This window comes from Aethalodelphis obliquidens, unplaced genomic scaffold, assembly GCF_003676395.1.
Source record: "Aethalodelphis obliquidens isolate GAN/ISIS:26980383/991018 unplaced genomic scaffold, ASM367639v1 scaffold69, whole genome shotgun sequence".
In the NCBI taxonomy this organism is placed as follows: domain Eukaryota; kingdom Metazoa; phylum Chordata; class Mammalia; order Artiodactyla; family Delphinidae; genus Aethalodelphis; species Aethalodelphis obliquidens.
Window position 1 is genome coordinate 9071713 of NW_020838013.1, and position 27741 is coordinate 9099453.

A 27741-nucleotide genomic window follows, 5' to 3' on the forward strand; every position below is an offset into this window, starting at 1 on the left:
GAGCGTTGTGGTCTCTGCCGGGACCCCCCGTCGGGCTGCTGCTCGTCCCTCCTCAGGGCTGCGTGGTGACTGCCAGGTGCTGCCCTCGAGACGTGCGGCTGGGTGGTCCGTGGCACTCGGGAGGCTGCACCTGTCCTTCACGCCGCAGCGGCAGAGGGGGTGGCTCCCTGGTGCGTGGTCATGGTGCCTCCGTCCCTGGCTGGCGGGCATGGTGGGCACGGCTGGGACCACACTGCCCTGCCAGCCGTCGTCTCCAGGGCCTGCCCGCCAGCCTTGGCTCATCACTTGCAGGGCTGGGCCACGCTCCCCATCTGCCTCTTCCCATGGAAGGAGTGGAAAGAAGGTTCATCCTCCAGGAAGAAGCCCAGGTGCTGGTCTCGGGCTGAGGTCTCGGGGTGGCAGCAGAGCTGCAGTGGCCGGGCAGGGGGCCGTACTCGCCAGGCACCCCATCCCCAGCAGAGCTCCGTGTCAGCCTCTGGTGGTGCTTCCCTGTGCTGCTTCCCACCTGGCCCAGCCCGTGTGATGCCCGCGCAGACCCGCGGCACAGGGCCCGTCCTCTGGCTGGGGCGGAAGTAGCACACGCACACCTGGCAGGGGCGGTCCCAGGTGGTCCCACATCCCTGCCCGCCCGCCTGCCCGCCCGCCCGCCCGCATGGAGACCGGCGTGGGTGTCTTTGCTGAAGGAATTTATTGTTCGGAACTAACGTTGCTCACAGTTACTTGACAGGGGATACACGGGGTGGGGCTTGTCCGTTTCCGTGACGTCTGTGTGTGTCCCGAGTACAAAAGAGGAAGGCTAACGAGAGGTATTGCTTTCTGGACCTCCGCTTGTGCCGCGGCTTTTGCTGTTAGAGGTGTTTCATTTTTTGTTATGTATTGAAATCCCAGCCTGTGGTAGGGGGTCAATGGAACAGAAGCATTAAAATCTATGCACGACGGGAGAGGCAGCAGGGCGGGCAGGAGAGACGCCAGATGCGAAGTGGACTTGCCCCAGCGAGGGCGCAGCCACACGTGCCTCACGGCCCCTCCGGGAACAGAGAGCACGCAGCCGAGGACGCCGCTACCGTTCTCTCTGTCCTTTGTTGCTTTTTGTTTTGTTTTGTTTTTAACTTTTTTTGTCATTTTAGTAAAAAAAAAAAAAACCCTGCAGTGGCCCTGCCATCTCGCATGTGGTGTATAGGCGGCCGGCTCGGGCCTTCCTCCCGCCCCGCACTCGGACACAAAACCAAGATGGCCCCCAGCCCGGGCCTGGCAGAGGGGCCCTGGCCGTGCCCGGCCCCCATAGGACTGGAGTCGCTTCTCCACGATAACGGCACAGAACCGGGGACGGAGCGAACCGTGCCGTTCTCTAAATGCATTTATATGCATGTGTATAGTCAGAACCGGACTCAAAGCCTAGCCCTGCCCCGTGGTCCCCCCCGCCAACACCCTTCTCCAAAAACAACCAAGAAAAAAAGTTTATAAAAATATCTTGCAGGAATTCTTTAAAGTTTACAGTAGCTTGCCGGCGCTGCATCGGCCGGCTGCCCCCGCGGCCCCGGCACCCCGACCGCTCTGTCCACGGGGCACCTTGGCCCAGACCCCACCCTGCCCAAGACACACACACAGACAGACGGCAGGACGGCGCTGCTGCTGCCCCTTCCCTGAACGGAGAAGTAAAGAAACTCAATAAGTTAAAACAGCAAGTAAATAATACTGATCTCGGCCTGCCCTCGGGCGGGCGGGTGGGCAGGTGGGCAGGTGCTGCGGGGCCCCCGGGGTTTCTTTCCACCTGCAGCCCCCGGGGAGCTGGGGGGTGGGATGCGGCGAGGCAGGTGGGCGGCGCTGAGGTGCCTGGACGTGGACGAGGAGGGAGCAGCAGGGAGGGGACGTGCTGAGGAGAGGCCGTGCCGGCCGGGCCAGACGGCTGCTTCACCCCCTTGGGCCTGCCCCGGAGGCTGGCCGGACCCGCCGGGGGCACTGGTCACCGCGCGTCCAGTCGGGTGGGCCCGAGGCGGCCTCCCGTCGGGGCCGGGTCCTCCTCCCCGTGGCCATGCGGAGCTGAAACTGGGCAGAGCTGGCGGGCGGGCAGGGCCTCACTGCCCAGTGGGCGGCAGCAGCAGGAGAGGAGAGAGGGCAGGTCCACGGCAGCTGCCTTCGGTCAGCCGGTATCCGGTGCAGAGCACGGAGGACGGCCTCGTGGAGATGACATGTTAACTTTTCGGGATAATTCCTGGTATCAGAGCGGAAACAGTGGCGTTGTCAGAGACAGGCAGGGAGAGAGACAGCGAGAGAAAGAGAGAGCGGGCGCGGGTGGCCCAGCCGCGGCTGTGGCCCCCGGTGCCCCCTTTCCTTTCCTCCCCGGCTTCACAACAGTCTAGACGGACAGACGGGCGCAGCCCCGGGTCCACACCGGGCGGGCGGCGGGCGGGCGAGCGGGCGGCGAGGCGGCCTGGGGGCCACTGTCGGGGCCGTGCAGGGGGAGGGGGCTATGTGTCTAAGGCTGCTCTCGGCGGGCGGCGGGCGGCCCCGTCCTGGCCGTGTCCTTGCCCGCTGGGTACTCGGCGTCCCCTCCAGGGCCGGGGCCAGCGGCCGCGGAGTCCCCGAGTGGGCCGTGGGCACTCCGCTTGGCGGGCGTGCTGGGGGCCTGGGCCGCCTGCCCGTTCTTCTCGTCTGAAAAAAGTTGTTTAATTACGTCAAGGAAGTTACTCAATGGGCTGCCTGGGTGCACAGAACAGAAGACAAAAGAAAAAAAGAAAAGAGAGAAAAGGAGGGAGGGAAGGAAGAGAGAGAACAACAGACGAATGAACGAAAGGCCCGTGAGGGGGTCCGAGCGGGTGAGCGGGGCCGCGGCAGCAAGCAGGGCAGGCGGCCGGTGGGGGCTCGAGGCCTCTGGGCTGCGGGGCGGAAGCTGGGGCCAGTGGGCACCTTCCTCCCTCGCCAGGCCTCCCAAAGGACCGGCCCTCCCTCCACCTAAGCCTCGGCCTCCGTCAGCCCCGCAGCCTGGCCAGCGGGCCGGCCCAGCTCTGGAGACAGACGCGTAAAGGCCGGGGCCGAGCAGGACCCTGGGGCTGGCGGCCGGGGAGGCTGGAGCCAGCAGGCCTGCCACACTCCTCCCAGGAGGCCTGGAGCCCGGCCCCCAGCCAGCCCGGGTGGCACAGCGTGGACACAGAGGTCAGCAGTGGACAGACGGACGGATGGGTGGGTGGACAGGCATGGAGCTGGGGTGTAGGGGGGCTGGGCAGGCAGCCACAGTGGGGGCCCTGGTCCCAGAGGGCATGTCTGGAGGGCAAGAAGGGCGGGGCAGAAGCGGGGCCCCGCCCCACCCGGGGGCCTGTGCTCACGGTCCAGGTGCGCGACTGGGGTCACCTCAGTTCTACCTCCTAAACCTGGCCCCCACCTGAGCAGGAGCGGGCAGGGCCCTCTCCCCGCCAGCTGCGGCAGGGCGAGCGGCCGGCGCACCTGCGGCCAGGCAGCTCAGGGCCTGGGCAGGAGCCGCTCCCCGCCCCCCTCCAGTGGGCAGAGAGGGCATGACGCCAGCCTCCGGCCCAAGGCCTAGGGGCCACCCTGACCCCCGGCCAGGGCCCAGACGTGGGACCCTTGCTGGCCTTGGGGCTTGGGCACCCTTTCCTGCTGAGCCTTGGGGTCCCTCCGTGGCCTGCCCTGATCCTAGGGCCGGGCCTGTGCCCGCCCTGGAGGGTGACCGAGGCTGCCTGTGGCAGGGGCTGGGGGGCTGGGCACGGCTGGGCGCCGTGGGGGCCAGCGAGGCCACGTGCGCATGTCCGGGCCCCTCGTGTACACAGGGATCCCAGGACAGCCCCGGGGGGTGGCGGGGCAGCACCCAGCCAGGAGCAGGCTGCAGGGGGTGCAGGGTGAGCGGTGGGGGGGACAGGCTGGGGGGCCCAGGTGAGCGTGAGGGGTTCTTACCACATTTGGAAAGCCTCCCCGTCATCATTTCCATACAGTTAGTGGTGTCTGGAGCACAGAACGGAGAGAGGGGGAGGGAGACGTGTGAAAAAGGCTTCCGGCTCAGACCTCAAGCCGGTGCTGCCTGCAGCCTCGGCCAGGCCCTGGGGGAGGGGGCGGAGCCTGGAGTGGGGTTGCGGGGCTGTGGCCAAGGGGTGGGGCTCAGGTGGGTAGAGCCTGGAGTGGGCGGCTCAGAGAGGAGGGGCTCAGCAGAGGGCCAGCCTGGAGTGGGGCCCCTCTCCTGGGCAGTGGAGCGTCCTGCCTGGCCCGCCCTCCCTTCTGCCCTCTGGGCCCAGGACACACGCCTCGGAGCCGAGAGGGCCAGGTCCCCGGCTGCGGTCTACGCTGCCACCTCCGTGTCCTCACCCTGGCTCTCTGTGGCTCACGTGGCCGCAGGCTCCCATTCGCCCCTCGACTCACGGTGGCACACCCTCTCCCGCTCTCTGCTGGGCTTGGCCGTGTTAGGGCTGGGGGTAGGGAAGGCAGCAGAGCCTGGGGTGGAGGGCGGCTGCCTCGCGGCCCTCACTGGGGCCTCCCCTCCCTGGGCTGGGTGGGGGCCCTACTGGAGTGACCACCAGATCTCTTGGCCTGGTGCCCGAGGGGCCCCCGCTTCTGCTCCCTCCTCCAGTGGCTCTAGGACTGAGCTTGCTGGGCAAGAGTGTCCAGTATGGGGGGAGGGTGTTGGGAAAGGCTGACCCCTCGGGGAGGCCTGGGGACGGGGCCAAGGGATGGGCTGGGGTCCCGGAGTGGGCTCCCCAGGCCCAGGGCTCCCTGGAGGAAGGCAGGGGAGATGGGCTTGGCCCAGGGCAGGCACCCAACAGTCTCCAGGGACGTGGGCTTGGGCCCAGGGCTAAAACGGGGACGGGGCCCTGCAGAAGGGCCGTGTCCGCCCTGCTCACTGCTGGGCCTGGGACCTAGAGCAGGGCACATTCGCCGACAGACAGAATGGTATCCCTTATGGTGGGACTCTGCCTGGCCAGGAGCAAAGAGGGACCGTGGCGCTGGGCGGGGTGGGTGCAGGCACGGCTGTCCCCTGGGCGGCACACCAGGCCCCTTGCTTGCCTCCCTGAACAAGCTCTGTCCTTCCCCAGCCTCGGTTTCCCCCTCTGAGCACTGCTCTGCTCCGACGTGGAAGCCTTAAAGGCACCGGCCCCCGGGCCAGCCTGGCTCCCAGGGCCAGGGTGTCGGGGCTCCTCCAGCCCCAACCCACCAATAGGGCAGTGAGGCACACGCTGGGGGGAGAAAAGGGGGGCAGGTGAAACACAGACGATGGAATGAGGATGGCAGGGGCGGGTGGACAGTGGGGCAGGCCTGGCCTCTAGGACCCTACACAGAAGCACAGACGGCTGGCCACAGGGGGCTCTGAGAGGTGGGGCTGGGCTGGACCCTGTGCTCCCCAGACCCCACACCCCGACACAGGCCTCGTGGTGAGCTGCCAGCTCCCGCTGAGCGCACGCGCGCCGCTCGCCCTCCCTAACAGCTCATGCACGTGCCCCCGGGGCTCACCCGCACCCACAGGGCTGCAGCCACTGCCCGCCAGGTGCCGAGCGGCACAGACCCTCAGGCTCCCGGGCCCCTGGCGCCTGCAGGCCTGGGCAGCCCCATTCCTGTGTGGCCCCCTCTAGGCCCAGCTGGGGAGCCCCTGCTTTGACTGGACCTCAGGGCCCCCGTGTCCTGCCAGCCAGTGTGGGCACCAGGCCCACAGCCCTGGAGGGTGCTACGTGGGGGACCCTTGAGGGCGGCAGGGCTCCCGGCAGCACCTTGGTCACTGCTCTGCCGGAGCCTGCTCTCGCTGGCCTGGGGCCGGGCTGCCCCTGTGTCCAGCCGTTCGGCTGGGTGCTGGGCCTGCGGGGCCTGTCCAGGGCCGGGAGGTGGCCGCTGGACACACGGGTGGGCACAGGGTGCCTCCTCGGGGCCAGTCTGGCTCTCGCAGAGGACCTGCCCGCAGCCCCTCCCTGCCCCAGCGGCGGGGCTGGACACCTTACCTGCCAGCGTCAGAGGCTACTCTCGTAGCTGGTGGCCACCTTCTGGCCCTTAAGCCCAGCACCCCAGCTTAGTCCCGGAGCTGGCGGGGGGGGGTCTACAGTGGACAAGAGGCGCCTTTCAGTGTGGCGTGCTGGGCCTACCCCCCTGGTGTGCAGAGACGGCCGGCCACTGTGCCGGGAGGGCCCTGCTCCCGGGGGTGCACGCGGAGGGGCCACACCCCATCGCCAGCCCTCAGGGCAGCCCAAGCTGAGCCCCCCCCTCACCTGACAAGTGCTGGGCAGAAGGCTGCTCATGTGTGCTCAGCAGCTGGGTCTGAATGGTCTCCACGACCCTCTTGAAGCGGCGGCTGGGGCCTGGGGGAGGTGGGGGGTGGGTGAGGCGGGGGCAGGGCTGGCCCGGAGCCCCGCCCCCGGGAGCCCCGCCCTCGGCCTCTGCCAGCAGCTCACCTGACAGGAGCGTGAACGTGACGGAGTAGACGCCGTTCTCCTTCTGCGCCGCCCCGCCCTCGGTGTAGGTGATGTCCACCTGGAACTTGACGGGCTTCTGGAACACCGCCGGGCCCCCCGTCGCCTTGTGCTCGGCCCGGAAGCTCGTCTGGGAGATGACGCTGTGGCTGAGGCTGGGGATCTGCGGGCAGGGGGTGGCGTGAGCGAGGAACCCCCAGAGGGCAGGGAGCCGGCCGCCGCCCGAGGCCCCAGCAGCACTGGCTCCCCAGGAGCCTCAGCGAGACGGAGCTGCGCACGGGTCGCAGATGGATCGTGACACGGCAGCAGAGAGCAGGGCTCTGAGGGGCGGGCGGGGAGGCCCCGCAAGCGGCAGCAAAGCCTGGGGCTAGAGCCCATGCCCCGTATTGAGACAGAGCCCCCGGCACCGCTGACAACAGCGCCCGCCGCTCTGCTGGCTCCGGGGTCTGCGGCCCTGGGCGCAGGCGAGGGGCCTCTGCGTGACTGGGCTGCGCAGCGGCCAGGGAAATGTCCGGCAAAACAAACCCAGGAGGCGGTCTTGCCTCAGAGGGGTCGCCCCCAGGACAGGGCTCTGTTGCTTGGGAGAGCACAGTGCTGGCTCGCCGGTTAGAAGGGGCGGAGTTCACATCACGGGGGAAATCTTGGTGTCCCAGGAGAGGCCTGGGGGGCTCCAGGGAAGGCCCAGACCCGGGGCCCGGAGGAGAAGAGGCTGCAGTGGCGGGGTTGGGGGGACTCAGCAGGGCCAGGGTGCCCACACCCGGCACAAGGCCGAAGTCCCCACCTGGTGCTGAGCTCTCCCGTTCCTGGAGACCTCTGGGAGGAGTGCCAAGCTGGCCCCCAAGCCCTAAGGGAAACTTCGCTGCGCCCAGAGAGGCAGGGTGGCCACCCCGGCAGGTCCCGCCCATACCAAGGCGGGGTCCCGGGCTTGGGCTGTGGGCATGCCGAGGGACCCCTAACCTGTGATCCCGGGGGGCCCGGCACAAGGCAGGCCCCACGCAGGGCAGGGCGGGTGAGGCCTCCTGACACGAGTGACTGTGGAAGACACTCTCCAGGGCTTTCTGCCCCACGCGCCCAAAAATCCCAGCAAAGACAGACGGAAACCCACCCAAGGCCCAAGCACAGCCCACCTCAAAAGCCACCAGTGGGAGGCGAGGGACTGCAGGAGGCCGGCAGCACATGGGAGTGGGCAGGGGCACACAGGACACGGAGCCAGCCCTCCAGGACCGTTCTTGGGGCCGTAGGCGCATCCACCAGACCCAGCAGAGCCCCCCCCGCCCCGTGTCGAGGCCTCAAGTTCCCTCCTCAAAGCTGCCTCGCAGCCGCCCACGCTTCACCCCCGTCTCAGCGAGGTGCCCCCCCGAGGCCCGCCCCACCCCGGGCCTGTGCACAGCCCGTCTCCCGGCCACAGCGTGCCTGCTGCCCTGGCCCTGCCCAGGCGGGGCCCCAGGGGCAGTGGCTGCGCGGCGCAAGGCTCACCGACAGGAAGGCGTGGACGATGTCGGCTTTGATGGAGCTCAGCGGCTTGTCCTTGATGACCGCGAAGACCTGTTCCTCCTTCTCCAGGCTGATGAAGTTCCCGAACCAGGACCTTTTGGCGAGCCTGGGGGCGGGGCGGAGGGCTGGGCAGGTCAGGGTACGCCGGCTGAGCCCCGAGCCCCCCCTCTGGGCTGCAGGCCAGCTTGCTGTCCCAGCCAGACCCTGCCCTGGCCCCAACTCCCCGCCCTGACCCGCCATCCTGACCCTGACCACCCTCCGCCCTGCCCTGCCCCTCACCCGACAGCCCTGATGCTAGTCGCAGAGCCCTCGGCCTCGCACCTCACCCCAACCACCCCTGCCTGCTCGGGCCTGGGCTGCGCCCACCGGAACCCCACCAGGAAAGAAAGGAGGGTGGGGGTAGGGTGTCCTGTCCTTGAGCCCACCCTGACCCCCACCCTTGCTCCTCTCTGTTGAAGACACCATGTTTCGGGGTAACTCGCTAAGCCGCAACCCTGCAGCTTCCTGGAGAAAAGTGCCCCGCCCGGGGCTATGTGGGGGGCAGGGGTTGGGGGCGGGGGGCAGGCCAGGGACCCCTGCACAGGTATGTACAGGGGTGACATGGTGCAGAGGGCCGGGGCTGGGGGCCCCGGGTGCTACCTGCCCCTCCCCGTGGCGGACCACCCTCTGTCCTTGGGGACTGGTAGCCCCCTGGCCATCTGCAGCCCCGCTGCCCCAGCCCAGGTCACTCTGTAACACAGTGGTCGCTTCGACCCCTGGGGGCCCAGCCGCTGTACGGGGCAGGGCAGGGCCCACCCCAGGGGTCCCGAGGCCGGCAGTGCCCTCCCGCACGAGACCCCTCATCTCACGGGCATCACGTGTACGCCTCCCTGCCCTCTACGCCATCATGCTCCGGTCTCGTCACTCTGCCCTGCTTCTGGGGCCCCCCTTCTCTGCGGCGGGGCCCTGCCCTACGGCGCACACCAGTGTGGGGGAGACCCCTTGCCGGCCCCACCATCCTGCCTCCGGGGTTCAGCCTGTGCGGGCCCCTCCCTCGTGTGGACGAGGCCCGGGACTTGCTCCTGACCATGAGAACGGGGAGTGGGGGAAGGTGACGGGGGTCGCGTGCGACCTCAGTCTCTAAAAGGCTGGACTTCCGTCTGGCGAGCGGGTCTCCACCTCTTTTTGACGAAGCCGACGGACGCGGCGGGGACGGACGGATGTGACAGCGAGGCCCACGTGGCCAGGAACCTGAATCCTGCCCGTGACCCCACGAGCCCGGCGGAGGATTCTGCCCCAGCTGGGCCTTGAGACGAACACCGCTGGCCAACACCCTGAAGCAGGGCCCGGCCGGGCCGTGCACGGGGCCTGACCCCAAGCCACGTGCCGTTGGGAGCGACTGCTGACTGTCACTCTCGCCCAGGCAGCTGTAGTGCGGAGACGGTGAGGGCCCCGCTGGCAGACGCGCCCAACTCAGGCTGGGCGGGGGCCAGGGCCGGCCCGCTCGGGCCCGGTGTCTTGCCCCGGCGGTGCTGGCAGCGTGAGCCGCGGGGTCTGAGGCGCGGCTGCTGTTTCCTGCCGTGCACCTTCCCTTTTCCTGCCCGTTTCCAGAGCCTGCTCTCCAGCCCGTGGCGATGTGGCGGCAGCAGGCAGCTTGCCAACAGAGGCCGTCCGCTCCTGCGGCTGGAGCCGGCCCGAGACCTGACGGAGGCAGAGCCGCGGGGACACACATCCTTCCCGACGCCACGCCGTACTTGGCCACCTTCGCCTCCTTCCCCACATCCTGCCGTCTCTGTGGCTGCTGGCGTGCTCAGAGCTCTGGGGTGCAGGCCACCCGCGCTGCTCACCCCAGCACCGCACTGGGGCCTGAGCCCAGGACGTGGGCCGGGAGGCAGCTCTGAAGCCCGCGGCGAGCGCTTCTGCCCCTCCTCCCTCGATGAAGAAACAGAGCAACAGAAAGGCTCCGTGTTGTACTTTGGTGTCTGGTTCGCAAGCAGCCTGGATGAGCCGGGAAGGCCTGTGACAGTTAATGGGCGTCAACTGGGCCCATTTGGTAAAGGTTGGGTGTGCTTCTTGAGAGCAACTTTGAGACGTGGTGACGAGCAGACTCTGGACGTGGCGGGCCTTGGAAGGTCCTGAGAGCAAAGGCTGAGGCTCCTGGAGGGGAAGCGATTCTCAGCACTGAGACGGAGAAGCCGCCCTGATTCCCGCCTGCGAAGCCTACAGTCCCCAGGCTCGCCAGCCCCACGGGCCGGTTCTGGAACACGCGGACGCACACGCTCCACTGACACGAGGCTGCTGGCCGCTGGTGGAGGGGACGTCTCAGGGCGGGCAAACACGTCCTTGGGAGGAGTGGGTGCTGGGGGTGCAGCGGCCCCCCAGGGCCACCCGTCTGCTCCTTCCCGTCAGCCACATGCACCGGGTGGCGACGCTGGCCGGGGCCCTCAGGAGGGGGACGAGGCCTCCAGGACTCGAGAATGGGCAGGGGAGGCTGCAGGCCACCTGCACGGTGGTGTCAGCTGCTCTGGGTGGCTTTTTTTTTTGAGTTTTCTGATAAACCTAACCATTCTGTTACAAACGTGGTCGCGAGAGCTTCTGATGACAACAGGAAACCGTGACCGAAGGGAGACAAACGGTGGGATCACGGAGATCCCGAAACCCCACACTTCAGGCTGGCTGCCCTTCAGCTGCACCCCCGCCCGCTCCTGCTGTGTCCACAGGCCCCATGCGGGGTCACGGCGACAGGGTAACGGCAGCTTCTCCTGCCGGGCCGAAGGCTGCCGGTGAGGTCACGACAGGGCGCTGCCCTGTGTCCACTCCGCACTTCACGTTCACACGAGGTGGTGGGGAGCGAAGGCTGGCGCCTCTCTGGGGTCTTCACCCCAGACACACGGGACTCCCGCCCAGACATCTGGCTGGGCCGCAGCACTGCCCCGCTGCCGCCTCAAGGCCCTGCTTCCTGCCCTTGCAGGACGGTGAGCCGGGGGCTCGATGTGTCCTGACCTTGGCCAAGGCCACCCTGCCCTGAACACGGTTCCCGCCGGCCGCCCCTCCTCACCTCCTCCCTGAGACCCTCCATCCCTACGAGCCGCCAGGTGTCCGGCCACACTCCGGGCTGGGCTCACCCTGGGAAGCCCCAGTCAGCACTGCCCAGCGCCCCTCCCTGGTGGAGGCCCCCCCGCAGGCACCGCACCCCTGGTCACCAAGGGCTGGGGGCCGACACGCTCCCCCATGTGGAGGCCGGGGCTCTCAGCAGGTGTGGACACTCACCCTGAGGCGTGGCTGTGCTCTCCCCTGCCACCCCCAGGCTGTGGCTTCTGAGCACATCTGGGAAGAGCAGCTCCCTCACCGCCCAGGCCCTGACCCCTGGCCTGGCATTCGAGGTGGAGACACAGAGACCCCAGCGCTGAGGGGCCCCAAAGCCCTCAGTGGATCCCCCGGCCTGACACACGGGAGGGTCCGTCACAGACCCCCATACACTAAGAAGGCGGCGACAGGTCACACTTGACCTCGGGCAGGGCCACTTACTCTGGGGACGACTCCGGGGTCAGGTTGGACATCTCCTCGGGCGTCGGAACTGCACACGGGAAGGACGGGGAGAGTGTGGTGACCACTCCACCCTTCCCCCACCAGGGCACCTGCGCCGCGGGTGGGGTCTCGGGAGCCACGGCACTGTCTCCAGCGCCCACAGGCACAGGTCAGCTCCCGGCTCCTGCCCGCCGCGGCCGCAAGAGCCTCGGGCCACAGGGAGCTGTCCTGCCTTCTGGTGCTGAAACCGGGCCTCACCGCCTCTGGCCCCCAACCAGCCCTGCTGTCCCGGGATAGATGGTACCGCCCGTCGACCGTGCAGGGTGGCTGGTGGGGCCTGGTGGCCTGGAGGTACCAGTTGACCCTCGAAACCCAGCACACAGGGGCAGGCTGCCTATCACTGCCCCAGCCCCGTGGGCTTCCTCACCACACCCACCCATGCCCGCCCACTGGCCTGCTCTCCTCTGTGGGGCTCAGGCAGCCCGGCCTGAACAGGCCACTGGGCCAAGGGGTAACAATGGAGGCAGGAGGAGTCCCAAGGCCGCACCCGCCGGGCAGGCATCCCTGCACTGTGGGGTCCTTGACACACAGTGGGCAGGCTTGGGGACACGTGGACACTGGGGGTACCTCTCGCCAGCGCCTTCAGGAGGGGGAGGGTAAGACCCTCTGAAGCCGGCCCCTGCCTGCCCCGCTCGCCAGGACGGGCAGTGCTCCTCGGGGCCCCCGCCACCAGCCCCCCCGAGCCCCGCCCACCCCGCGTGTCCCGCCACACTCACCTTGCAGTTTCCGGCGGTGGAAGCGGGGTGACCCCAGGAAGCTGTTCTTGATGGAGTTGAGCCGTGTCCTCCAGGGCACCCCTCCCACGCTGGGGCTGGACGGTGGCGTGGGGTTGGGCGTGCCGGCCGGGCTCTCCTTGGGCGTGTGCACAGGCGTCCCCTTGGGGGTAGGGAGGGGACTGCCCCTCGGAGAGGGGTGAGGGGTCACCTGTATGGTGGGGACAGATTTGGTGTTGGCTTCAGTCCCGGTGGGGGGGAGCCGGGCAGGGGCCGGCAGGGTGGGTGAGCCCGGGGTCAGGGCCAGCTGGGGGCTGAGGCCTCCCGCAACAAGGGGCCGGGCCTGGGTGCCCGCCGGGAGCGGGTTGGACTTGGTGCCCTGCAGCGGCTTGTCGGTCAGCTTGGCCTTGCTCGGCAAGGTCTGGGTCTTGGGGTTGGGCCGCGGGGCGGCCTGTGGAGGGAGGACGTGTCCGGGCCGCGCGGTGCTCCGGCCAGCTTCGGGCTCCACGGAGGTGGCCGGGGGGCAGGCCACAAAGGGGAGCTCGGGGGGCGGGGGCGGCAAGACAAACTTTCTAACAGGCTACAGGGCAGCGCCGAGGGCGGGAGGGAGAGCGCACGGGCCCCCGAGAGCCAAGTGGCCCCAGCGCATGCCCCGCCCGCCCCGCATGCACACACAGCACCCGGGGACCCCAAGGCAGGACCAGCGGGGGCAGGCAGGCCGGGGGGGGAGCGTTCGCCACAAAAGAAAAGAACACACGAGAAAACAAACAAAACAAAACAAAAAACGTGCAGTTAGCGAAGGCAGCCGGAGCCCACAGAGCAGCAGCTGCCACCACGCGGGCGGCCCCAGCAGCAGGCGGGGTTGGGGGCCCACCGAGCCGCCCCCCACCCGGGCGCACGCTGGCGGCGGAGCTGGGGCGGGTTCACTTACCCGGGGGCTGCTGAGTGGGCTGGTGGAGAGGCCTGAGGAAGCGCCGCTGATGGACCTAGACCTGGGGACACAGGTGCAGAGGGCGGCTCAGACCAGGAAGGGGCCTCCGGCTCTCGGCTTCTCTCTCCCCTCAGGTGGACCCTCCAGGAGGCCTGGAGCCCTGGTTGAGAGCCCCGAGGCTGCCCCGGTCTGCAGCACACCTGGCCGTGCCTGGGGCTGTCCTGCTGTCCCCACCCCGCCTCTCACCAGGAGAGCCCCCCGCCCCTTGGGGGCCCCATCAGAGCCCCAGTGGTGCAGCTGGAGACCGTGGGACTCCTTTTCCCCCACGCAGAAGGTGCCCTGTGTCCAAGGCCCGAGGCCCCAGCTCCAGGATGGCACGGAGGAGCCCTCGGCAAGGATCTCTCGGGCCCGGGGTGAGAGGACACAGGGCTTCCCGTGAGCCGATGCCAGCCCCGGTGCCCTGAGGCAGCCCAGCTGAACCCCAAGGCTGAGCTGTCACAGCCCCGAGTCCTGCACTCGGCCGGCGCCTCACACCCTGCCGTTCGGGCCACCAGCTGGCACCAGCCCAGCCCCGCCAGGCCACGGCCCTCCCCTCACTCACACCACGAACACCTGGGACGGGCGTCAGCAGGGACGCGGACTCGGTCCACCCCGGCCCCATCTGGCCTGCAGACCTGGCCTGGGCCTGGCCAGAGAGAGGCCACCGGCCCAGCGTGCCCAGCGGAGACACGCATGTAGCCGCCGCCCCCTCAGGGCAGGAACTGGACACCTCTCGGGGCAGGGCCAGGCCTGCGGGGCCTCGCTCCACCACCCCGCGTGGCCTCGGGGGAAAGGAAACGCCCGCTCACCCCTGGGCGCCGGCACCTGCCATCCTTAGAGCAAGGAAGCCGGAGGGGTCGAGGCAGCCACGGGAGAGAAGAGGACAGAAAAGAGTGAAGGGCGTCCACACCGCCCACCCGCCAGCCCGGCCACACTGCCCACACCGCAGCTGGCCCCTGGGCCTCGGGCCGGAGCTGAGCCCACGCTGGCCGGTCCCCCAGCACCTGTGGGCCAGGGCCCCATGGCGATGACCCTCCGACTCCCACCCCGCGAGCTGACACACCCCGGAGCCGGGGGGCAGCGCTGACCCTCCTCTCAGCACCCCCGACCCAGCCTGCCCAAGTCCAGGACTGCACTCAGAGCCGGGCCGGAAGCTTCCCGATGCCAAGAACGGGGCCGGAGGGCTGGTCGGTGGCAGCTGGTGCCCACCCCAGCAGCCACAAGCCAGCCGTGGGCTTGCTGCTGGGCACAAGGAGAGCGGAGCAGCAGCAGCAGGAGAGAGAGGGGAGCCGCGTGCACGCCCTCCTGTCTAACCAGGCGGTCCCTGGAAACTGAACTGAGGAAGGACGGCGCCAGCACGAGAGCAGCCAGGGCGCGGAGCAGAGCGGGCGAGGCGCAGGCAGGTGCGGGGGGAGGCAGAGGGGGCCCGGGGGCGAGCGAGGTCCCGCCACTGTCACCACCGGGCAGGAGGCCCTGCAGGGGCGGGGCTGGGGCTCTGGAAGGCCAGACCCTGTGCTGAGACCCCTGGGACCGGCACACCTCTTGCCCCTTCCTAAGGAGCCTGCAGCCGCCTGGGGCTGCCACGTCTACTCTGGCCCTTGCGGGATATGGGCCAGCGTGGGCTGGGGGAGGGGAGCTTAACGAGGGCCACGGAGGCCCACTGACCACAGGGCAAGGGCCGGCCGGAAGGGACCTCACAGCCTGCAGCCCAGGGGCCCAGGGCAGGCAGAGTCTCTGGGTCTCCCGGCCCCTCTCGGGGCCGGCCATGGGCCTCGTCCCAGCAGCCCCGCTCCTCATTCTGGGCCTCAGTCTAGCCTGACCCGGGCCCTTCCCCGGCTCGCTGGAAGGTTCCCTTGCCAAAGAGGAGAGGGCCAGATGCACCTCAGGCCCAGCCCTGCCACCAGGCCCGCCGCTGTCTTTGGGACTGGGGGGCGGGGGATGGGTGGGCAGGGTGTATACCTGTCTTCTTTGCTGAATTGGGGGTGGGCTTCAGCGATATCCAGGCTTTTACTGAACATTGCTTTACTACAGCAGGAACAAAGCGAGAAAAGAGAGTTACTGACGCAGCCCCAGCAGGCGGCCCAGGAGGCCAGACCTCCACACGGCTCCGAGCTGGGCACCACCCACCTGGCCCCAGGCCAGGGCGCACAGACGTGAGGGGCGGGGTCAGGCAGGAGAGCACCAGGGCCACAGCACACCCGGCCCGGGTGACGTGCCTGGCAGGGTGGCCTGGCCGGGCCTCGGAGGATGCCTAGCACTGCCGCCAGCCCCGGGACCCCTCCAGCCCCAGCGGGTGTGGCCTGTTGTGGTAACAAGTGGCCAAGCCAGAGAGGAGGCAGAGCCTGAGAAGCAGCAGCGGGTGGGGAAGCGCCAGGGCAAGGACGGCTCGCAGCTGAGCCCACCCCACCCCTCCCCGGGCACCCCCGGCCCCCGAGGCGCCCAGGCCGGGAAGGCAAAGCAGAAGCCGCGACGGGGGGCCTCCCACGCCCAGCCCCTGCCCCTGTGCCTGCGCCTGCCCAGGCGGCTGCGGTGTGCGGGGTGTGGGTGGCTGGTGCCGGGAGCGCTGGCGAGCCTTCAAGCTGCCCTGCAGGTGTTGGACCGGAAGCCAGGACAAGGCTCGGGAAAGGTGGGCTGGGGAGAGGTGACCTCTTGCCCGGGCCGCTGGAGGGAGAGGTGCACCCCCAGCGAGCGGGACACAAGGCACAATCAGGGCAGGACCACGGCCAGCAGAGACCTTCCCGCTGCTCGTCCCCCCACCCAGTGCACGAGCCCGCGGCGGGTGGGCCACGCGGCCTGGAGGCCTGGAAGGAAGCCCCAGAGGCCAGGAGCCCAGGTCAGAGGCCGAGCCAGCCTGCTTCCCCGGGGAGGGCCTGGCACCACCACGGGGCCTGTGAGCTGGGCAGCCAGTTGAATCCTGACGGTGGGGCCCAGTAGCCCTGCGGGTCCTCGGAGGCCTGGCCCAAGGGGCCGTCCCCAGATGGCTGAAGCCCCTGCCTGGGCAGGAAAGCTTGGTCTCGCCCAGCCAGCCCCGAGTCGGCAGAGGCTCTGCAGGACCTGGGTGCCCTTCCTTCCTCCAGGGGGCACTCTGTTTGCACAGCCCAGACCTGCTCCTCACCCACCGCCCTGCCCCCGAATTCCACGTCCCTGGGCCCTGCACTGCCACAGGTGACCCAGACGTGGGCTCAGCGTCCATCGGGGATATGCCTGCTGGGCTGCAGCTCTGAGCACAGCTTCATCTCTGAGCAGCCGGCTCAGCCCCCTGAAGTCCAGCTCAGCTAAGCTCAGCTTAGATCTCAGTTTAATCCACTCCAGCCCAGCCCAGCCCGGTCCGGTCCAGGATGGCCTGACCCAGCCCAGTTTAACCCAGGCCAACAAAGCAAAGCCCTGCCCAGCTCAGCCCAGCCCAGCCCAGTGTACTCCAGTCCAGCTCAGCTCAGCCAGTCCAGCCCAGCTCAGCCCAGCCCAGCCCAGCCCAGAGTTCAGCCCAGATCAACCTACTTCGGCTCAGTCCAGCCCAGCCCAGATCTGCCCTGCCCAGGGCAGTCTAGCCCAGCTCAGCTCAGTGCAGCCAGTGCAGCCCATGCAGCCCAGCCCCAGGGCCGGGGGCGCAGAGAAGAGCCAGGCCAGGCCCAGCACAGCCCGTGAGGGGCCCCGTCGCTGACTGGGCCGGGGCACCAGGAGGCAGAGTGCTGGGCCCTCCCAGAAGGCACGCACCTCTGGCCGTGCTGGGCCATCTCGATGGCCCGCCGCGCAGGCACCGGGGAGCCGCCATCCGTCACGCTCAGCACCTCCATGGACTTGCGCTCAGGCCGCCGCTTGCCGTGCCGGTTCAGCATTGGGGAGTCCACGCGCTTCCGGGGAGGGTCTGCGTGCAGATGGGGGTCAGGGCCGGGCAGCCTGGAGGGGGCAGCGTGGGCCGGGCCACCCGGGGACCTCATACCTATCTCGTTCCTGGGCGGCAGGTCCTCGTCCTCGTGGCTCGGATACCTTTCTTTCCGGTCCAGGAGGAGGAAGTAAATCATCTTCTCCTGGTTCTCCCTGCAGCGGGCGAGAGGCGCCAGGAAGGGTGGATGGGGGTTCCTGGGGGGCGGTGTTCCCACCCACAGACTCCACCAGGCCCCGCCCCGGCGCGGCTCCCAGACGCACTCCTCGGACAGCAGGTCCTGCAGCAGCTTGTTCCGGTCCCGGAAGCAGCCCAGCGAGTGCATGCTGTCCAGCACGTCGGGGTCGATGTCCTCCAGGCTGGGCAGCGAGCGGATCTGCACCTTGCGGGGGATGGGCTGCTCCGGCTCGGGCTCGTTCTTGCCTCCTCTGTGGGTGACAGGGCACCGCCACCACCAGTCACTCACCTCTGGCCCAGCCCGAGGCTCCTCCGCCCCCCCCGCTTCCTGGGGCCCCGAATCCTGCTGCCTTCCCTGTGCCCAGCCCCTGCACACTCCTGCATCCTGCATGTGCCCAGCGCAGGCCGGCCCAGAGGCCCCCAAGAGCTGGCCGGGTGGCCCGAGGCTGGAGGCAAGCCTGCGCTGGGCCCCCTGCCCCGGGCCCCCTGCCCCCCCCCCCGCCCCCCGCCTTCCCTAGCAGGCCCTCCAGGCCACAGCGCAGGCAAAGCAGGCGATGAGGGGAGGAAAAGCTACTTACATATACCAAATGTGTTTCTGAATGTGCTCTAGCTACAAGGAAAGAAAAACAAGGAGTTAGTACGAGGAAGGAGCAGAGGCCACGTTAGGAGGCCATGAAGGAGCAAGGAGGTGGGGGCCTGAGTGTGGAGAGAGCAGGAGAATGGGGGAGGGGAGGAGGGAGGGAGGAGGACCTGGGGGTAGGGAGAGCCTGGAGGTGGGTGGGGGAGGGGTGGGGGGACCATGGAGAGTGGGGGGAGCACGGGGCTCCAGGCCAGCACCCCTGACCCTGCCTATGTCAAGTGGAAGAGAAAACGCCACCCTAGAGAAAGCAGAGAGCTGGGGAGAGTGGGGGCTGCAGGCACTGCAGAGAGAGTGTGTGGGGGGTGGGAAGCAGGAGCCCCCGGGGCTCAGGGCGGGAGGCCTGAGAGAGGACAGCAGGGGGAAGCAGCCAGGGCTCAGCCCACCCGTGCGGGAGGCGCTGGGTGCAGGTGTCAGCAGGAGGCTGGGGCTACCCCGCCCTCCACCCTGACTAGGGGGGCTTGCTTGGGGAGGGCGGCCTCTTGGGCAGTCCTGCTGCCCCTTCCCCGAGGGACCTGACATCCTGGCACGAACCGAGCCCAGAGGAGGCCAGAGACGGCTGGCTGGGGCTTCCCTCAGTACCCCGGCCAGCCCCTGGCCACTGGCGTCGGTCATGAGGAACTATTCGCGCGTACAGGGCAGGCCCCGGACGGCCGGAGTGGCTCCGCGCTCCTGGACCGCGCTCGCGCGCGGACGGCCCTGCGCACGTTCACGCCGGGCGCACGCCCGCGGCCCCCGCCCCGCGCCCGTGCGCCCAGGTGCGAGCTCTGGGGGAGGAGGGACGCACCGTGAGGCGCCGCGTGGCGTCCACCTCGATCATGCCGCGCAGCAGGCTCTGGCAGTCGGGCGGGATGAAGTGCGGCATGTGGAACACGCCCCGCTTCACCTTCTCCAGCAGCTGCCGCAGGTTGTCGTCGTCGAAGGGCAGCGCCCCCTGCCGGCGGGACCGGGTCACCGCGGGGGCGGACCGACGGCGGGCCGGGATGGGGGCGGGGCGGGGGAGAGGGCGGGGGGAGCCTCACCACAAGCAGGGCGAACAGAATCACGCCGCAGCTCCACACGTCTGCCTTGCGGCCATCGTACTTCTCCCCCTGTGGACAGCACTGGGGTTGGTGCGGGCGCAGGGCCGGGGTCTTTCCGGGGATCGAGAGGCCCAAGGGGAGCATCTGGGAGGAGCTGGCCCCGTGGGCGGCGCCAAGGACAGGAGGCCAGGCCCCGGCCTGGGGGTCCACGATCTCCGGGGCAGGGAGGCCCCCTAGGCGGGACAGGGACCAGGATGGGGGCGCGTGGTGGGTTGGCTACTTACCCGGATCACCTCCGGGCAGGCATAGTGGGGGGACCTGGAGGCAAAGGCAGCAGTCAGGGCAGGAGACTCAGTACCCACCGCGCACCCAGCCGTCCCGCCCCCTGCGCTTCTGGACCGGCCCCAGGACCGCAGCAGGTGGAGACGGAGGGAGGGGCCCTCCCCGCTCCGCCCCCACCGCAAACTCTGCCTGGGACGGATGCCCCACTGTGGGACCCTCAGGCCCACCAGGAGGCCCCAGGGCTTCGGTGCTGATTCCCTCACAACCTAATCTCCCTGCCTGCTCCTGGGGGAGGCCCAGGCCTGGGACCCAGGAGCCTACCTGCCCTGCCCAAGGAGACGGTCACCAGAGGCTGGACCGTGAGGCACCCCCATGAGAGTGCTTGCAGCCAGGAAGCTGGCACGCCAGCCTCACTCCCAAGCACGGCAGGGAGCTCCCAGGGCAAGACCGGCCTTTCCGAGCCTGGCCACAGAGCCGAGGGATGTAATGGGCCAGGCGGGTCGCCTGCAGCCCCTCACTGCACCGGGGAGACGGTGCCAGGAGCAGAGCCGGGGCCCTGCCTCCAGCCCAGGCTGTGGGGTGCTGGGGGGCCCTGGGGCTGCGGGGCCACCTGGCTGGGCAGCCGCGGGGCCAGGCTGTGGGCGGGGCAGCAGCCCCTGGCCTATGGAGAAGCGGCAGCCGGTCCGGGGGCTCAGCTCACCCGCAGCTCGTCTCCAGCAGGCTGTCGCCAACCTGCAGCGACGCCATCCCGAAGTCCGCGATCCGGATGTTATTCTTCTCGTCCAGCAGAAGGTTTTCTGGTTTCAGATCCCTGTGGCTGGGAAGGAAGGCGGGATTGAGGCTGACAGGGGTGGGAGCTGCCGCCCCTCCCGAAACCCCGCCCTCACAACATGAGGCCAATGGCAGCGCTGCCTGGTGATGTCACCAGCAGCCAATCGAAAGTCTCCTACGGGGCAGACGGCTTCAAGGTGGCAGGATAGAAGGACAGGGACTCTGCCAGCAAGGGGCAAGTTCTGCTTTGCTCCCTGAGGTCGCGTTCCCCTTCGCTGCTCCCACCACCACACCTACTCTGGGCCGAGGCCAACCTGGAGCCCCCAGACCGAGGGTGCCCTGACCCCAGGACCCCTGAAATAACCAAGGAGACTTGGGTGGGCACCTGGCAGAAAGCTTTCTGATGCCCCTGGGCTGGGGGGCCAGTAGAGGATACACTACCTGATCCAGGGGGAACGGGGGGAGTGCAAGAGTGGGGGGAGGCACACCTGCAGGGACGGGGGCTAGCTGGTGGGGGACAGGGCCCCTGGAGGGGCGGGGGACGCACCATATGGAGTGACTGTGGCAGAAGTCTAGCGCAGAGATGATCTGCCGGAAGAACTTTCTAGCCTCTTTGGGGGTCAGCCTCCCCTTCTTGACAAGGTAGTCGAAGAGCTCCCCACCAGACACGTGTTCTAGCACCAGGTATCTGCGGGGGACAGGTGGGCGTCGGGTGGGCGCACCCAGCCAGGGCACCGCGGCCCAGAGGCGGTGGGCCACCACCCCATCCCGGCGCCATCCTCCACCACGTCCCGGCACTGGGCACCCTCAGCGGGTGGGGTCCCCTCCCGCCTCCAGGGAAGCAGGTCCAGAGGAGCAGGGCCACACTGGGCCCCAAGGCGAGAGGGGCACTGCAGTTGCTGACCTTCTTGCGAGCCTGAGGCTTGGCCCTTCCAGGCCCTCCCTGGCCACCCCGGGCTGGGCTCCCAGAGGAGCGGGGGGACACACAGACACTCAGGCCCTCAGGGAGCCCTGGCCAGCAGGGCAGACCACAAAAAGGCATGGGTGGGGGACAGGGCACAGCTGGTCTCGGAAGATAGGGGGCGGGTGTGGGACGAGGGACTGGGTGGGTGTGGCCGGGAGGCAGGTGGTGAACGCCCCCAGCTTTGCTCACGGCTGGGGTGATGCCGGAGGGTAGGGGTGAGCTGCTGGAGGCGTGGGCTTCCCATGGCGCCCCAGGTTCCATGGGGACCCCACGCCCCTCTGCGGTGAGCAGTGGGCTGTGTCCAAGCTGAGCCTCCCTGGAGTGGAATCTGAGGGGCTGGTTTCTAGGGGTGGGCGGGGGGGTGGTCCAAGACACGTGGACATGGATGCCTGCGGGCCTCAGGGGAGCTGGGCCTGGAGGGCTGAGCACAGGCCCCGAGGAGCCCCTGGTGGGAGCCAGGGAGGGGTGGTTCTGGTGGGCTGCGGTGGCTTGGGGAGGGGAGGTGGGTGACAGGGGACGTGCGGGACCAGGGCTGGTGAGGATGAGGGTGTGGGCCTCGGGGGGCTGTATCAGGAGCTGGTCTTGCAGGAATGGAGGGGCTGGAGCGGGCGGGGGGGGCAGCCTGTCTGCAGAGAGGAGGGGTTGGGGGGAGGAAACGGCTGGAGACACAGGGTGGGGACACTGGGTGGGGTTCGAGCAGAGGCGGGGCCAGTCCCAGGGGACCTGCCCTGCTCCTGAGCGGGAAGCCACAGCACAGGCCCAGCGGTGCCCCAACCTCGGTGGCAGAGGTCCCCTGCCCGCTCCCCTGCCTCCAGGCTCCCTGGGCCGCCTTGGGACCCCCGGGAGGGCTGGGCCCACCAGCACCAAGGCCGGCCGCTGTCCACCATGCTCCCGGCATCCTGTCACCCCGCCTCTGCTCAGCTGTGCCCCCGCCTGGCCTGCTGTCTGGGCCCCTCCCTGCTTCCTGCCCCTCCTGGGGGCCTCTCCCCCTGCCTGGCACCCCCACAAGTGTCTGAACAGAAGGAGGCAGTGTGACCGGTCTCCTGTGTGCAGAGGTGGGCAAGGCCTGCCCAGCACCCACCCATACCCCAAACTCATGGATGTCATCAAGACACTGCCAGGTGGGTCCCCACGTGGGCCTGTGGCCCTCACGGGGTCCCGATGGCGGCTTCAGCTCAGCAGTGTCGGGGGCCCAGGACCACCACCTGCTTCCCACCCCCAATCCCGTGGTAACCGGGGCCCTGCTCTTCCCAGGGCCCCCATGGGGGGCGCCTCTTGTCATCCTATCTGCAGTTAAACACAGAGTTGGGCACTCATGCAGCGCTGGGTCCCCGGCTGGCACAGGAAGAGAGGGAGGCCCGAGAGCAGGCGCTGCTTGTCGGAGGGGCTGGGGCTGAACCCGGGCCCCCTGCTCCCCCAGGGCCACTTCCTGCCCCCACCTCCCCTGCCCGAGACAGCGCTGCAGCGGCTAAGGCCAGCCTGCATCAGGGGCCCAGTCAGGGCTGGGCTCGAGGCCTTGAGGGCCCCTGGGGCAGTGGGCCTGCGGGGACCGTGCCAGGCCAGCCCCCTGCCCACACCCCCCCACCCAGCTGCCCGTCCCCTCCCCGAGGGACGCGGCCCAGCAGCCAGGCCTTTCCTACGGCCACACACAGGGCAGCGGCAAAGCTGACTCCCCCGAGGGGACCCTGTGAGCGGCCACCCACATCCCCAGGGAAGCTCGCGGAGGCCACACAGCGGGGAACGGGGGGGGCTGCCCACGCGGGGAAATGTCCGCCAGCCTCAGTGGCCTCGGTGGTGACAGGCCAGCCACGCTCAGCATCCCAACAGCAGGCTGGGGGAGGGGCCTGGGTAGCGACAGTGCGGTCCGCCGGCCTGGGGTCCCCACCCACGTGAGGGAGCACACGGGGGCTCCAAGGGGCTTGGCACGGGGTCCGTGGGAGCCCCCAGCAGAGCGGCGGGGTCCTGAGGCTCGCTGGGGCCGGGAGAAAGGGCCTGAGGTGCTCCTGCCCCTCAACGCCCCCCTCCCCCGAGTCTGCTCCCCACAAGGCCCCATCCTCAAGCCAGTGGCTCTGCAAGTCCCCGCTGGCCAGCCCTGGACCTGGTCAAGGAGCAGTGACCGCCATGGCCTGTCCTGCAGACCCCCTCCCGGGACGGCCCCCCTCTGCCCCCCAGCTCTCCGGACCCAGCAATACCTACAAATATTTTTTGTTTTCATAGACGTCGTGCAGCTTGAGGACATGGGGGTGCTCGATCAGCTTCAGGATGGCAATCTCCCGCTCCACCTGCGGGGAAGGGGGCGCCGTCACGGCAGGCCGGGCTCATCCCCCCACCCGTGCGCCGCCCACCCACCCGTCCAGGCTGTGGGGTCACAGAGCCCCCGGGATGCTGGGCTCCTGGGGCAGGTCCAGCCTCGCACTGGCATCTCTACCCCGTGGGCCGCCTCCCTGCCCTCCCCCAGCTGCGCTCGGTCCCTGCCAGGCCTCCGGGGGGGGCCCGGTTACACCCCCGGGTCCACTTCCACTGAGATAGCTCCTGTCTCCCCACTCAGATATCTTGTGGCATCTTGACCTTAGCGCCCCAAACTGACACGTAAGACCCGCCCCCAAGCCGGGCACTGGCCAAGGCAGGACGGGAATCGGTCAAGCCATCACCAGCACCGCCCACACCCCATCCAAACGACCGCCACCTCCCCTTAAAACCAGCCCGTGGCGCATCCCCCAGGCTTCCCCAGCTGGGCCCACCCGGTCCCCCCCGCCCCCACCGGCCAGAGGGGTCCTCACTGTGTCACTGGCCGGCGCCCACCACGGCCCACCTGCTTTCCTGCCCCCCCTCTGCCCCTCACCCCTGCCCGCTGAGAGGACAGCCGTTCGGACAGATGAGCAGACAGACGGGGAACAGAGCCTGGGCAGCCCCTCCCCGCTGAGTGTCTGGTCCCACCCAGGAGTCCTCCAGTCACGTGGGGTCTGCTTCAGTCCCTAAGGGGACCGGACTCCACCAGGGCTGAGGGGATGCTGAGGTGGGGGGAGCGGGGAGGAGGAGGGGCTGCGAGGCCTCCTGGGACCCCGCACTTCCTCTTCTCCCTCAGAGACAGGGGTCTCCTCCTGATTCTAACGGGGGAAACTGAGGCCAGCCAGCCCTCTCAACAGATGGGGCAGCAGGACCCAGCAGGAACCCCCTTCCCAGGCAGCTCGCCTGCAGCCTGGCTCCACCCCGCCCACTGGGCCTCCCCACCTCCCCTGGCCGCCCCCAAGCTCACCTTCATCAGTACAGACTCGCTGAGCTTCTCGCGGTTGACGATCTTGACAGCCACCTTCTGGCACGTGACACAGTGAATCCCCAGCTTCACGAGGCCTGGGGGCGAGGGGAGCCCTCAGACCCCGTCTGGCCACCGCCCAGGCCCGACCAGCAGGGCCCCTCCCGCACCCAAGCCCGGCCCCTCACTCAGCGCCGGGATCCTGTGCCCCTGCCCCCCAGCCTGTCTTGGGCCAACCCCAGGCCAACATCTGCCCTCCCGCGCTCCCTGGTCACTGGCCAGAGGCTGTCCCCAGTGTGGTCACTCTGACCCACGCCACATACGGGCCGTCTGCCCCTCCAGCGACACCTGGAGTCCCTCCCCCGGACCTTAGCCAGAGCTCAGCCCCTCGGCAGGGGAGCCAGGGTGCCCTCAGGTCCCACAGGCCCCTCCCCCACCTGTCACCCTCCTCTTGGCCTTCGGACCCCTGGACAAGGTGCCCCCGACACCTGTGTCCAGCTCCCTGCTCTCCCCAGGACACCAGCACAGGCCCAAGGCCCCTCCCCCGGCAGCTGCGGCCCCGCAGCCCGCCTCCCTGCATCTCCCGTTGGACAGGACAGTGCCGATTCACCTCTGCTGTCGTCACCACGCTGCAGGGAGCCGCGGTCCTGGTCACTGCCCCCTGGCCTCCTGGCCTCCGCTGGACCTTCTGTGGCCTCAGACCGAGATGCCCTGCATTCTCCCCTCCCAAGCCCGGGCCCGACCTGGACGTTCCCCCAGGTGGCCTGTGTTCCCCGATGGGCACGGAGGTGACCACCACAGTTCGGGCCACCCCTGGCATTCGGGCGCCTGGATGCAGCGTAGGACGACCTGCTCCCCACGGCACTGCAGCCTGCGTTTTGAGGGATGTGGAGCGCTGGACGCCCCTCGGTTTCATTCACACTTTGCCGACTCTGCTGCTGCTGCTTTAGTTACGACCTTGACACAGTCTCACGGTTCCAACCACTCAGGTTTGCACTTGCCCCTTTTTACGCTGCTGAAGGGCGGCTCTAACAATTTGCAAAGCCCTTTGCTTTGTACGGGAAATGAATTCTTTGCCATGTGCATCGAAAACACGTTCCCCTGAGGGGCACATCTCTTTATCAAGCCTTCGGGGCCACGAGCAGTCACACCCTCCCAGCAGTGTCGCGTCCTCCTCCTTCCTGCTCCCCGTGGGCAGTGAGCCCGTTGGCGGCCGGGAGATGACCTGTGCCCCCCAGACACGGGAGCAGCAGCAGGCAGGGCTGGACGAGGGGCGGGGGACCAGGCCCGGTGGAACCCCTGAGCCCTGAGCCTGGGGGCCCGGAGCTCCTCGGCTCAGGGAAGGACAGAGGTCCCGCAGGGGGGCCCGCTGAGCCCCGGCTCCCACCCGGGAAGGGCTGCGGGCTCCTGGGGGCTCTCCCCAGCTGCCTTTGATCCAGAGCCCGAGCCCTGGGATTGCAGGTCAGGAGCCGAGCACAGAGAACAGGCCCCGGGCAGCAGGAAGAGCGCCACCGGCATCTGTAATTCAGAGCCGTGGCCCAGGACTGCTCTCCACAGCCTCCAGGATGGGAACCGGGCCTGGCACTGACTCCTCCACCCCGACTCCAGGCAGGTCTGGGCCCAGACGCAGAAACGGAGGGGGAGCCAGCCTGAGTGAGAAGCAGGCTTCTGCCTGGCGAGGCCCCCAGACAAGGTGCACAGGCCTCGAGGAGCCGCAGCAACGGCGGCCAGGCCGCTCCCCGGGGGCACAAGTCCCTAATGCCCAGGACAGATGGCCCAGAAACGCCCCTCAGATGAGCCTCACACCCGTGCACACACACCCCTACACGCGTGTCCTCAGGGGTCAGGGGCACGTGGGGAATAAAGGGAAGTGAGCTTCAACTCAAAAGGGAGCTGGACAGGGACGCAGGCGACCCTCCGGAAGTGGAAAACTAAGTGGCCTCTAACACCACCCCCATCACTGACCACCACAGCAGCCAGCCTGCTGACAGAGTGCTGGGGCCATGCGACATCGGGGACCTCACTTCACAGATGAGAAACTCCATCACCAGCTGGTGCACAGAAAGGCCAGGAGGACAAAGGACCCAGTGGACAAGGTGCCCTGGACGAGCCCCATGCCAGGGCACGAGCCTGCCAACCCCTCACAGCCGCTAGCGGGCCTGTGGGCTGGGCCCCCGGCCAGGACACGTGGCTGGGGGGCAGGGGGCTGCCCTGGGCCGCGTCCTAGAACTCTGGTGGCTATCTCCCTGCCTTCACCTTCCTCCGCTTGCTGCCTCTTTCCCCGAAAGTCCTCTGCCCACAGACTCCTACACACCCCTCAAAGCCCAGCATGGAGGTGCCCCTCCTGGGTGAAGCTTCCAGGCCGCCCTGGCTGTGCTGGTCTCCTGCAGCCCCGGGGTCCTCTGGGGTGGGATGTGTGGGTTCCAAGCAGTCCTGCCACTTCCCTGGAGGCGGGAAGCAGAGTGCACCCTCGGGAGGGCGTGCTAGGGAAGCCCAAGACCGCCCTAATTACCCCACCCTCCAACAGCTCTGGCTCATTTTCCAATTGTGATTTCACCTCTAATTATTGCCTGTGCAGCAAATACCGCGCATGTCAAGTGAAGGCAAGGACAGGGCGTCACAGATAATTGCGGGAGGAACAGAGGCAACCCCGCCCGGCGGGTGCTTGAGGGTGCTGCGCTGTCTGCAGGAAGGGGCTCCTCAAGGGCGTCCTGAGGACCCCAGGCCCACCCACGAGCTCCCCACCACACCCCAGGCTCAGGCACAAGGACGCGTGTGCACGAACACGGGCCCCCACCTCCCGGGGCTCCTGAGCACGGCTGGGAGAGTCAAGGGGATCCAGGAACCGCCAACTGAGAGCAGACCCCACCCCAGGGCGCCCAAGTGTGCGGGACCTCCCCGCACCTGGGCCAAGGGCACGGGGCAGCAGGACAGCCCTCTCGAGCACCCCGGCCCCTCCACTCATCTACTACGGCTCGAGGGCCAAGAGGCGGCCACAGTGCTGGGGGCAGGGAGCTCTCCAGGCCTGGCTCAGCGCCCTCTGCAGCCCCCGCTGGCCCCTGGTTAGCCGTCAAACCCAGGGCACCAGTCTGGTCGGAGGAAGGAGGCCAGGGCCCCGGGCGGCCCAGGAGTGGTGGGGAGCAGAAGGTGCAGCCCGCGGGGTTCTCAGACCTGCAGGGGTCCAGCATGGGAGGCGGCTGGATGAGCCTGAGGGGTCAGAGGTCAGGCAGGGGTGGTCCTGAGCAGACGCCTCACCCTGCGGCTCTCTGGTCATCCTTGGCCTCCCTTTTCTTCTTGGTCAGGTACCTTCAGGGAAGAACCCTGCCGGAGAGCCCTGCACCCAGGGGGCTGCCAGCTCGTAGGAGTGAACAGAGCACGAGGGACCACCGCCCAGTGGGGAGCCCCCAGAGGGGGGCCCAGACTCCACTGCCCAGAGACTGCCATTGGGGCTGGACAGGGGTCCAGGCCAGGTGACACTGCTGCAGCTGTGGGGGGTGGGGTGGCAGGGAAGAGGACCCTCTGCACCCCAGGCTCAGCCCTGTAGCCCAACAGGGCAGTCAACACTGGGGGTGTCAGCGGGGCCGCCGGAGGACTCCCCTCCCTACAGACACAG

At 68.8% G+C, this 27741-nt stretch overlaps 1 protein-coding gene across 1 annotated transcript; it reads right to left on the reverse strand.

Moving 5' to 3' along the window:
* Positions 1 to 1439: 1439 nt before the first annotated feature.
* Positions 1440 to 20564, reverse strand: BRSK2 (BR serine/threonine kinase 2). The gene is given in 19 exon segments (XM_027090420.1): positions 1440 to 2212; positions 3907 to 3954; positions 6195 to 6218; positions 6220 to 6284; positions 6378 to 6558; positions 7872 to 7995; positions 11397 to 11445; positions 12173 to 12380; positions 13101 to 13161; positions 15099 to 15164; positions 16854 to 17004; positions 17080 to 17177; positions 17286 to 17450; positions 17778 to 17809; positions 18624 to 18770; positions 18859 to 18927; positions 19143 to 19176; positions 19841 to 19957; positions 20459 to 20564. Coding segments are annotated over 17 exon segments (1545 nt in total). The 5' UTR covers positions 19888 to 19957; positions 20459 to 20564; the 3' UTR covers positions 1440 to 2212; positions 3907 to 3930.
* Between the last annotated feature and the right edge of the window lie 7177 nt (positions 20565 to 27741).